The sequence below is a fragment of the Sphaeramia orbicularis genome, chromosome 11, assembly GCF_902148855.1.
Source record: "Sphaeramia orbicularis chromosome 11, fSphaOr1.1, whole genome shotgun sequence".
Classification (NCBI taxonomy): domain Eukaryota; kingdom Metazoa; phylum Chordata; class Actinopteri; order Kurtiformes; family Apogonidae; genus Sphaeramia; species Sphaeramia orbicularis.
This window is the reverse complement of record NC_043967.1, coordinates 3,298,037-3,310,715: the sequence shown is the minus strand read 5'-3', so window position 1 is coordinate 3,310,715 and position 12,679 is coordinate 3,298,037. Positions and strand designations below refer to the sequence as shown.

The following is a 12,679-nucleotide window of genomic DNA, read 5'->3' as shown; positions in this document are numbered from 1 at the left end:
ACGGTGTATTTGAACATTATTTGACCAGGTATGGACACACATACACACTGTACCCTTTAGTTTGGCTCAGTGAGTTCATTATTGTAACTCAGGCGCCACATTCAGCCCAATTTGATCTCCAGTGGGCCGGACCAGTAAAATGATAGCATTATAACCTATAAATAATGACTGTTTTTCATTGCAATAAAAAAACATTAAATCACAAAAATATTTACATTTACAAACTATACAAACAAAAAAGGTGTAAATAACCTGAAAAAACAAACACTTCTTAAGCATAAGTGCAATTTTAACAATTTTATGCCTCAACTTATCCTTACTAAACTATGAACAACTTCTACAATATTATGTGTCAGCTTATTATTAATACAACTTACAGATCAGAGTGGATCTACAAATGCACATTTAGTAACAGGAAGAATATTGTTAATATTCCACTTCATTTTCATTTTGTCTACATTTTATTGCTAAAGGGTTATTATGTTATTATTTTACTTTCCATCATATTGGTCTGTATGTGGAATTTGAACTAAAACCAGTTCAACATCCTTGATTGTTAATATCAGTGTAATTTTTTCATTCAATTCAGGCCATGGGCCGGATTGGAACCTTTGAAGGGCCAGTTTTGGCCCACGGGCCGCCTGTTTGACACCTGTGTTGTAACTAGGGGTGGAAGAAAATATTGGTTCTGCAATATATCACAATATTTAATTTCACAATACTATATTGATATTAAAAAGTACTGTATCGATATTTTTAGGTATTTATTCAAATGCAGATATTGTGGAGGTTCATTTTTGTTTGTTTTGTTTGTTTGTTTTTCTTTTTGTATATATTTTATTTATTATCATAACTAATTTATACATAATTAATAAATAAATAATACATAATGTTAGTTCCTTTGTTGGGATCGCACAAATAATAATGTTATGAAGAATATGAACATTTGAACAGGATTTTAATCTGTAATGCCTGTAAAACATAATTTAAGGTTTAACAAAGGAAAATTTTGTGATATTTGTGACATTAGATCCTGTTGTGATCAAATAAAAATGTGTTTAGTATTTATGCACATTTCTGGTATAATTCAATTCTTCAAGGAAATAATCATTTCAAAAAGAAACAAACAAAAAATTGCCTTTTTAACAGTATCATGATATATCATGATATGTCGTATCATGATCCTAGTATTGTGATCTGTATCGTATCGCCCGATTCTTGCCAATACACAACCCTAGTTGTAACAGGAACATTCAGGATGGACTCATCATCCTGTACTGGTGAAACTGGTCCTGTGTAACTTTCAGTACAAATATTCCCTCCTGTTTTTACTTCCTGGAGCAGAATTATATATTACAGAGCATCAGATCCTCCAAAGCTACAACTGTGGGGATTTCCTACACAAAGAATCAGCAGGAAAAAGCCAGGTATCAGTGGGAAATGGACTGGATCAGTTTGAATAGGAGCAGGGCCACGCTGATATGCCACATCACAAATGTTTCATTCCTATTATTGCAGTGGTTGTTTGTGTGTTCTTATACTCACATGAATATGAGCGTGTCAGTCTTTTGGCTTTGGCTCGTCTGATTTCTCTGCACCATCTGTTTGTATCTTGGTAGGAATACAGCTTAAGAAACAACACTGTGTAGATTCCTAAAGAGAGCACACCACCCACTGACACACACACACACACACACACGCACACACACACACACACACACACACACACACGCACACACACACACACACACATATTGTATGAATGCACATGAATGTTTGGTGGTGGTCAGAGGGGCCATAAACGCAAATTGTCAGCCACGCTCAGTCTGCCCCACGTGCAGGTGCAGCTGTGGATACAGGTGTAGTTTACCACCACCAGAGGGGGAGTGTGAGAGCGAATGAATAATGGGTCAATAATGTAAAGCACTTTGAGTGGCTAAAAAAGCGCTATAGAAATCTAATCCATTATTATTATTATTATTATTATTATTATTATTATTATCATTATTTAACATTCATCTCATAAAACAGGTTGTTTCTTGGATTAGTTTTAAACACAATGATTCGTGTCATTTAATGATGAACCATATTTGCTTTAAGATACATGCGTCAGGGGTTCCCCTATATACACTGAATTCTCAGCCCCACTACAAAAAAACAAAAAAAACACTGACTTTGAAGTAACGTGATGTGCTAAATTTTAATGTAAGTTGTTTGCCGCCCTTTAACCAACTTGGGTATTGCTTTAGGCATCATAACCAACCTCCTCCCTCCCTCCCCTCTCTGCCTACGTGACTGAAGCAAACGATCTGGAATCCATATAGAACGGAACAGAAACATTATAGAACCAGGCGTATACTGTAGCAGTGTTTTCAGACCCACATCTAATCTCGAACTGACCAACGTGTTCACATTGAAAGTCAGAGCGTTCAGGGATCAAAAATTTGGTTCCCGACGAGCAACAAGTAAAACTTGTCTTTTCTAAGTGAACCGTGACGACATGAGTGGACGTCGCCAGGTTGGTCCACGTCAGAAGCAGAAAAATAAACAAACCAAGAAAACGTGAGTGAAAATGGCAGAGAAACTGAGTTGTAAGGTTCTGTGTCGCAGTAAATAAAAGTCATATTTGGATAGTTCTGTGTCATCAGATTTACATGTATATGTAAGTGTATGCGCATGTGTATGTATATGCATATATGTGTATGTATGTATATGTAAGTCAGAGGTTGCGCTAGACATTTTTATTGTCCGTCATTTTGACGGACAGGGTCGTAAAAATTCCGTCATAACGTATTATTTCAAATTTTTGTTTTTTAATGATAAAAAGATATATTTAGTAGTATTTAATGTTCAAAAACACTTCAATGATGCAGCAGCTGTAGTTGCTGCTGGCTGATAAACCAACGTGATATCACGACTCACATAATTATATACGCCACTTTTAATTGGTGTGTTATGCACTGAGGGTTAGGGTTCAGGTTATATGAACCAGAGATCTACGCACAAATTGAAATGCCATCAAATACCACATGAAAGGTAGAATATGCGTACATATAGCACACCAAATGCCACTGGCGTATTCCATGCTTTTCCGTCATCCTCCACCGCATCCGTCCCTCTTTTTTCCACCGCGTTTATTAATGACATCGGATTTAACTGGGCTTTCTAAAATAACTAAGGAGACTCAGCTGTCTTCACAGTTTGCGCTAGAGAAGTAGCATCTAATTTTGGCTAAAGTCAACAAAACAACAACACAAGACTGACACTGACTGATTAATGTTCACACTGGCACCAACTGGACAGGGGGTCTGCTACAGGTGGACTAACTGGACAGGGGGTCTACTACAGGTGGACTAACTGGACAGGGGGTCTACTACAGGTGGATTAACTGGACAGGGGGTCTACTACAGGTGGACTAACTGGACAGGGGGTCTACTACAGGTGGACTAACGGTGAGTCATGTGACTGCAGTACTGCTGTTGTATTCAGTGGAGTTGTGAACAGTGGTGCTGTTGGTTCTATACAGGTGGATGTTGGTTCTATACAGGTGGATGTTGGTTCTATACAGGTGGATGTTGGTTCTATACAGGTGGATGTTGGTTCTATACAGGTGGATGTTGGTTCTATACAGGTGGATGTTGGTTCTATACAGGTGGATGTTGGTTCTATACAGGTGGATGTTGGTTCTATACAGGTGGATGCTGTTATGGACTGTTTGATGCCTCGTTAAGAGAGACAGAGACCAGCAATTCTGCGAACAGGTTCTGTTCACAGTGTTGTGTGAAAACTTTCTTTGGTAGTATGAGACTGGTGTGTGTGTGTGTGTGTGTGTGTGTGTGTGTGTGTGTGTGTGTGTGTGTTCCTTTAAGTGCGAGAGCGGTGTGTGGTGCGTGCGTGAACGTATAGTGTGAGTGGTCGAGCAAGGTGAGGGAGCGGCAGTTTTGAGTATGAGTGTGTAAGAGGACAGAAGGAAAAAGTGTACAAACATCGATATACTGTGCATAAATAAAAGCTGCTGTCTTCCACTACTGGCAAGGGAGTTAACCCGACATCGGCCCTGGAGGAAATCTGCCCTGTGCTCGCTGACTACGGTCGGACGAGCCGAGCAGGAGAGGTTAACAGTAGATTACCCTCAGTATTTGAATCTGTCAAAATGACGGACGGCCTTCAGAATTTTCCGTCATTTTTTAAAAAAATCGGTCAATGACGGAATATTTTCGATTAACTCGACCTCTGATGTAAGTGTATGTGTATGTATATGTCAGGGTAGAGCCTGCGATCTGGTAGGATCGGCGATTCTAGTAGAGGGTTAGGGTTAGGGTTACTGGGCTACTGGTAGAGACTACGATCGGAGTCTCTACTGGTAGAATCGCCGATCCTACCAGATCGCAGTCTCTACCCTGACATATATATATATATGTATATGATGGGATATGTGGGTGTGTGTATGTATGCATGTGTACATGTGCATGTGTATGCATGTATAAATATATATATATATATATATATATATATATATATATATATATATATATATATATATATATATATATATATGTGTACAGTCGTCCTCAAAATTATTCATACCCCTGACATTTTTTGTAACTTTTTGTTTTTGTGATGAAATGAATGACTTTTGTCAAGTTTGTTTGTGACTTATATGTGATACACAAGTGAGGAAATAAGAACAAATGATACTTGGAGAAATACTTTATTTCAGGAGTATTTTATTAGAGGATTTCTAAAAAACGCCATGTTCAAAATTATTCATACCCTAGGTTTATTAAGTCCAAAGTCTTTTCTTAATAGTCAGTAGAGTAGCCTTTTTTCTTGATAATGGTTCCTGTAAGTGTCCACAGGTTCTCTTCTGTCTCCTGTGGGGTTTTGGTCCACTCTTCCTGGACCAAAGCCTCCAGCTGGGTCCGGTTGGATGGTCTCCTACTCATCACTCTGGTCTTTAGCTCCCTCCACAGATCCTCTAAATGATTTAGGTTAGGACTTTGACTGGGTCATGTCCTTGAACCACTACTGCACTACCTTGGTGGTATGCTTGGGGTCAGTGTCCTGCTGGGACGTCCAGTCAGGACCAGTCTAGAGTTTCTCAGCACTTTCACGCTGTCATCCAGGACGTTGATATAATTATGTTAAATTCATGATGCCTTGTAACTTCATGAGGTTTCCAGTGCCACTAGCAGAGAAGCATCCTAGCATTATAGGTTATAACCATAGCCTTATGTTGCCACCAAAATAACCGAGGAATGAAGGTATCACAGACAACCATCCAGCCAGTATTGCACAAAGGAGTCCTCCATGGATGCAGACACAGGAAGATGGCAGGACTCAGGATGAAACATCAGGAGGCTCATCTGGCATTTCCTAGAGCTCTTCTTAACCAAGATCCAAGCTTTTGGTCATCAATCCAGTGATTTGATGAAGCAAAGATGGAGTTGTTTGGCCACATGGATGTTGACTGCATCTGAAGGAAGCAAGGAGAAGAACGCAAGCTAAACACAGCCCCAACCATCAAGCATGGTGGTGGCAACATAATGCTATGGGGTTGCTTTTCTGCTAGTGGCACCGAGAACCTCATCAAGATACAGGGCATCATGAAAAAGGAGGATTATATCAACATCCTGGATGACAATGTGGAAGTGTCTGCTGAGAAACTCTAGATTGGTCCTGACTGGACGTCCCAGCAGGACACTGACCCCAAGCATACCGTCAAGGTGGTGCAGTAGTGGTTCAAGGACATGACCCAGTCAAAGCTCTGACCTAAATCATATAGAGAATCTGTGGAGGGAGCCAAAGACTAGCGTGATGGGTAGGAGACCATCCAACCAGACCCAGCTGGAGGCTTTGGTCCTGGAAGAGTGGACCAAAACCCCACAGGAGACAGAAGAGAACCTGTGGACACTTACAGGAACCATTATCAAGAACAAAGGCTACTCTATTGACTATTAAGAAAAGACTTTGGACTTAGTAAACCTAGGGTATGAATAATTTTGAACGTGGCATTTTTTGGAAATCCTCTAATAAAATACTCCTGAAATAAAGTATTTCTCCAAGTATCATTTGTTCTTATTTCCTCACTTGTGTATCACATATAAGTCACAAACAAACTTGACAAAAGTCATTCATTTCATCACAAAAACAAAGTCACAAAAAATGGCAGGGGTATGAATAATTTTGAGGACGACTGTATGTATGTGTATGTGTACGTGTATGTATATATATATATATATGTATATGATGGGATATGTGGATGTGTATATGTATGCATGTGTACATATATGCATGTATAAATATGTGTGTCTGTATATGTATGTATATACATGTATGTATGTGTATGTGTACATATTGTTGGTTTAGACAGGGATGAGAGCTAATAAACTATGCTTCTTCTCATTCCTTTTCCAATATGACTTTTTTTTTTCCTTTTTCTTTTTGTGTGTATTATTATTTTATGCTTCCTTGAATTTTCATTTGTATATTATGTTGTGCAAAAAAGTCAATTAGTAGCAATGGGCAAGCTTGTATCATTTCCATATTCAAAATAAATCAATTAAAAAAAAATAAAAACAAGAAAAAAAAATCTTTATTGCCGCTCATACATTCATTTGCAAACATGCGGGTTTTTTTTTCCTACAACCTATCCCATCATGCATCAGTCCTGCTACATCTACGGTAAGTGTCGAGGGACAAAACAGTAGCAATTCGACATCTCCCTTTTTTTTGGTGGTGAAGCAATGGCCTCTGCTGATGACACGTCATGGGCTCGCAAAACAGTCCTTAAGTGAGGTAACTAGTTCAAGATAACTTGAATCTGGTGACTGGTAAGTTGAAATTTGTCAATTTCTTTCCACAAAACTCACAATTTAAAGGGTTATTTCACAAAATTTTCCTCCGGGGGAACATGCCTCTGGACCCCCCCACTGTTGCTAGGTTACCAACACACCACCACTGCTACAAAAAATTCTAAGGGAAACAATGATGCAATGCATTGATTAGAATGTCACAGATTACAGTACATGTGTACTCAACACATAAGCACATACCTGGGGTCATGGAGGGCACTGTGAGGACAGTGGTTGAAGGAAAAATCAACAGGGATGTCAAGTTAAAAATATGAAGGATGAGTCCTGTAGTTTCTGAGATGGTGCCCTGGAAAAATCAAAGAAAGGGTGTAAAGTAGAGAACACCAAGATGTTAACAATATGTTAAGTGCTAAGGTTACATCTAATCTAATCTGGATCTGAACTAGTGTTCTTATCAGCGTTAAGAGCAAATATAAAAACAACTGGTTTTGTAACAGTGGTTTAGCAAACATCTGTGACTGATGACCGACTGTAAATGGACAAACATTTCAACATATCAACTAATGTGGAGGCAGGATGCAACAAAACATTCTGACTTTGCATTTAGGTTGTTTTAACTGGTTCAGAAGTTTTATAATATATTGTAAATTCTTGTATTTTGGGGGAAATCGAAGGCAAATCACTCACCACAGCTAAACGCCTCTCTGTGTACAAGGCTCCTAAGATGAAGACATTGGACACTGACAAACAGAGACACAAGTGATTCATCAGCGCCAGGGGAAAAACAGGGCAACTACTTAATTGTAGCAAAAACAAATGTTCTGAGAATCATATCAGCAGTCTGGAAGTTAAATAAGAGCATTTTGTTTTATCATAAATACAATTACATGTGCACATGCATGCAGAACTTTTCAACTTTAGTGGTGAAAGAATAATGGAAGTACTGCTGATAAAGGGAGGGGCAGGTAAGGGCAGATAAACTGGGTAAACACACGGTCATAAGTCCATTAAGGCTGTGCCAAAACATTTCTATTTAACATTTCTAATCAATCAAAACTGTGTCTTGCTTTGTGGACTCATCCATCTGGGACATGGAGACACTATAAACACCAGGTTATACGACCGTCAACAATGACTCACAGAACAAAGGTCACTGGATTCAAGCATTGTAAATATGGGTACAAGATGTGCTTTTTCATTGAAGAATTCAACCTAATGTCACTTGAGGACAAAGTCATTGACCATCTCTGACCAGTGGCTCTGGTGGTCCATACCGATGATAAGGCAGGCTGCTGGCCAGCTGTAGGGGTCCTTTAAGAAGAGGGACACCACTTGGATTGGGTCAACCAAGATGCCATATCTGGATGAAAAAAAGGAAAACATTAAATTATTAATCCCACAACTCTGTTGTCATTCATGTGTTCAGGTAAAAACCCTGAGACTGATTAAATGCAGGTACAGAGTGAGAACACATATACTAGATTTAAGATAAAAATGCTGGAAAACGTTAGTGAAATCATTTTCAAAAAAGCAGGTCAGGTGAAAACACGGGGAAACCTTTGGTTTCCAGCTCAAACCCTCTTTTGGCAGTAAAACTCCTGTTTACTTCAGTGGTGTTGCACAACCTTAGCACTAATACAGTTATTTTTGCCTGTGGCCTTGTTGTAATGGCCTTATTTGTAAGGACTTTAATTTTCGGAGCACAAAATTTGGTGAGAGTATTTAAGTGACTGACAGTTTTTTTTTTTATTCTATTCTATTTATTCTATTATTCAGTGCTGAACCCCCCCCCCAACTATTTCCACTGATATTCATGGTTTAAAATGACAAAGGAAGGCATTAAATGTTAATGGAAAACTTGCTTTATTATCCCCGAGGGGAAATTCAGTCTCTGCATTTTACCCATAATGCATTTGGGATTTGATGATGCTGTCATCTACCTGCTGCAGTGAGCTCATATGCACCTGGATGGTACAGGAGGGACTGTGAGGATCACATTCTTTATTTCTCCAGTGCTTTTAATTCTTTGCTACTGGGCTAGAAGCTGCAGGTGATGGGTGTCAGCAGCTCACTGATCTCCTGGATTACAGACTACCTGACAGACAGGCCACAGTTTGTCCATCTGGACAGTGTTCTTTCTGATGTGGTGCTCAGTGGTACAGGAGCTCCACAGGGGACTGTGCTTTCCCCTTTCCTTTTCAATACACCACAGACCTCCAGCACAACTCTCAGTCACGTCATCTGCAGAAGTTTTCTGATGACTCGGCTGTTCCAACAAACCCATGTACCACAGTCCTTTAAAGGAGCTGTAATCCAACCTCTTCTTAAAAAGCCCAGTCTTGACCCTGCAGTTTTATTGAACTATAGACCCATATCCAATCTAACATTCAGATCTAAGGTTCTGGAGAAAATAGTAACCAGTCAGTTCTGTGACTTCCCTCAGTCCAACAGGCTAGTGGAGAATTTCCAGTCAGGTTTTAGGGAACATCATAGAACAGAAATGGTACAGGTCAAAGTTGCCAATGACCTTCAAACTGCTTCAGACAAGGGTCTGGTTTCTATGCTGGTTTTATTAGACCATAGTGCGGCTTTAGACACTGTCGACTAGGGTTGGGTATCATGGTCAATTTCCTTAATCGATTTGATTTCGATTCACAGGGTTCTGAACTGACTGATCACGATTCAATTTGATCTGATGTCGTTTCGATTCAGTATTAATTGATTGATTCAGATTCATTTAGTGATTCCAAAGTACAATGTTGAGCTGTAACATGTTTGTTTGGCTACCACAGCCATGCAACACAGACTCAATATTGACATTAGAAAGGAACTTAATATGACATTTCAGCAGTAAATAGATGAATTTGCTCTGGAATTCTGAACAGGACAGAAACGTTGCCATGTTTCTATGTTTCTACAGTGGCTCAGAACGGACTTCTTCTTCATCTTTATTCTGTTTTATTGCTGGTGCTTCTAGCATTAAGGCGCATTACTATCACCCTGGGGCACCATTACCAATTTTGGCTCCCCTGAAACATAATCATGTTGGGCCTTTGTAACAAGAAAGTCACTGGAAACGATCTGTCGGAGCTGGTGTGGGGGGGTAATGGTCCGTGATTGCAAGAGTGGTGCAAAGTGAACGTGAAACTGAAGACACTTTACTGTTCTTCTAACTGCACACTCAGCCAAAGGTGATACTATCACCTATGGCTGAGTGTGGATCCAAGTTAATATTCCTAGAACGACTGGCTTTCGCAACCCGACTCGGAGAGCCACTGCCGACCAGACGGTCTGGGTGGCCAGTTCCTCCACACAAGGGTTTGAGTTTGAGGCCAGGAGGATACAACTTGGGGTCCTGCTCTGAAAAATTGATCTTGTCCATTAACACAAAATTAAAATAAAATCGATCCAAAATGAATCAAATCGATTTTTTTACCCAGCTCTACTGTCAACCATAACATCCTTCGGCAACAATTGGAACAATCAGTTGTTATCAAAGGATCTGAATTAATGTGGTTTAAATCCTATTGAACAGATCATTTCCAGTTTGTTAATGTTAATAAAGCTTCTCAGTGCACCACAGCTTGTCACGTAGTTCCTCAAGGCTTGGTTCTTGGATCAATACTGTTTCTTATACGTGCTTCCTTTAGGTGACTTAATAAGGAAACACTCTGTCAACTTTCATTGTCACGCTGATGATACCCAGTGGACTCTATGCACAGCCCCACTACTTCCTGAACTTCAGGTGGGTCCTTTATTTCCTCTCTTTCATTATTGGACACACTGATTAATCCAGGTTAATTAATCAGTAGTCACAACAAGAAGCAGCAGACACACCTGGATTAATCAGTGTGTCTAATAATGAAAGACAGGAAATAAAGGACCCACCTGAAGTTCAGGAAGTAGTGTGGCTGTGCAGAGAGCCCATTATATTTATCAATTAAACCTGATGAAGCCAATCAGCTAACTAACCAACAGGAGTATACACACACAGTACCCTGTATTAGCATTAGCATTAGCACACATTCATATCTGTGAGCTACCACTGATGGCCTTCTGGAAGCAACTCCAGATCATTATCATGTTTATTCCATGTTACTGACATTATGAAACAAGAGTTTCCCAGTCACACTGAATAAATCTGTCTACTACTCAGGTTGGATGTCAGGTTTGACGACTGAATGTGTGTTCTTACTCACTTTATAATGTTTTCCAAGAACAGACGAGCATTACTTAGCACCTGAGGGGGAAAAAAAAAACATATGGAAAATAATCAGCACAGTTCAAGAAATAAGAACATTTTTGACTTTTTTGTTGTTTAACAGACAAGAATGACCTCATTTTCTTCCTAAGAGGAACTCTGCTATACACAGTTGGAAACAGAATTATTGAATAGGTATGGGTACCAAATTCAGAACTGTTATTGATACCAACAGAATTCCATCTGTACTATGGAGAATTGATTTACGTAAAGTCAAACGGCATCACATTTTGGTACTTGAATGCATCCTCGTGTTGTGTGTGTCAGGGAGAGACAGGAGGAGTGTTTGCCTGAGGAGACGACGACAATATCTGTGACGCTAAATGTAAAGTCAGCCACGGCAACACCTCAAACCTGAGGAAACAGTCAAACATAAAATACACCTGAAGGCTGAGGAATGGACGATATTGGGAAGGCCCAAAGGAGCGCAGACTATGACTCCAGCACCAGGCACCGTCACTGCACCTGCAGCAGCCGGCGCCTCCTCACCTACAGCCAGCATCAGGGGAGAAGAAGTGGCATTAACAAAAAAAAAAAAAAAAACCAGTGTGGAGCGGGCTTGGGTCTTGCCAGAAATATGTTGGTGTTCCTGAAACAGAACTGCTAAAAATGTGTAGTACAGTTCGTGCTAGAGGGAGTCGTGTGTTTTAGGTTGGAATACTTTAGTTTGAAAAATGCTAGCTACGTTATAGATCAGTGGTTCCCAACCTTTTTTGTCTCGTGACCCCATTTTAACATCACAAATTTCTGGTGACCCCAGACATTTAAAACACAGACTTTTTTTGTTGCTAAAATTTATTTGTTTTGATCATGTAATAGTTTGATATACTGTGTTGCAAATAAACGTTAATGTTAGAGGACATTTAGTCTATATAATGTATATTATTATGGACGTAGGCAGTAAAGCCCGGTGTAGATTACTGCACAAAGGGAGAATTTTATTTTCCTTGGTCAGGATATGTACAGTCAGTCCAGCTTGGATTTACAAGGCTGACAATTAATACTGAACAAACAAAAACTGAAACTATGAATTATGAAAGAGCTGCAGCATCTGAAACTGACCACAATGAACATTTGACAGATAAACAGAACCACAGTGCTGCAGTTTCAGACTCACAGTTTGTCATGTCTTTTATGGATTGTGATTGTCTCTATCAACTCACCATATTTTTTTTGTAATTTTTTTTTTTTTTTTTTTGTAATTTTCATCAATTACTAGAAATTTCAGGCAACCCCATTTGAATTCCAGGCAACCCCATGTGGGGTCCCGACCCCAAAGTTGAAAAACTCTGTTATAGATATTTTTAAAAAATTATTTGCCCTCCCCCACACATACTTTTCTCAAGTTTCATGTTGTTATTTCACTTGTGATGTTGAGAAATAAATATTCAGAATTCAGAAGTTTTTACTATTTTTTACAGACATAATGACTTTAATCACCCCACATACACACAGAAAGTAGCTAAAACAGGTACCGTTGTATACCAGTACCAGTTCCCAGGATCGGTTTAAATGTAGGTACCCATTACTATTATTGTACCCCCATGCAAATTTTGTCATTCACAAAACTGTACGACAGTTAGGGCTTGGTATCAAGGCCAAA

General features: G+C 39.4%; 1 protein-coding gene across 2 annotated transcripts in view; it reads right to left on the bottom strand.

Annotated features, from left to right (window-relative positions):
- dgat1a (diacylglycerol O-acyltransferase 1a) overlaps positions 1 to 12,679 on the bottom strand; it is a 34,360-nt gene that overhangs the window by 10,524 nt on the left and 11,157 nt on the right. For both annotated transcript variants that reach the window (XM_030146763.1, XM_030146764.1), the window contains exons 3-7: positions 11,015 to 11,055; positions 8,090 to 8,175; positions 7,503 to 7,555; positions 7,056 to 7,161; positions 1,546 to 1,674 (exon numbers count right to left, since the gene is read on the bottom strand). In XM_030146763.1, the coding sequence (XP_030002623.1) occupies positions 1,546 to 1,674; positions 7,056 to 7,161; positions 7,503 to 7,555; positions 8,090 to 8,175; positions 11,015 to 11,055 (415 nt within the window). The remainder of the gene's footprint in view (positions 1 to 1,545; positions 1,675 to 7,055; positions 7,162 to 7,502; positions 7,556 to 8,089; positions 8,176 to 11,014; positions 11,056 to 12,679) is intronic.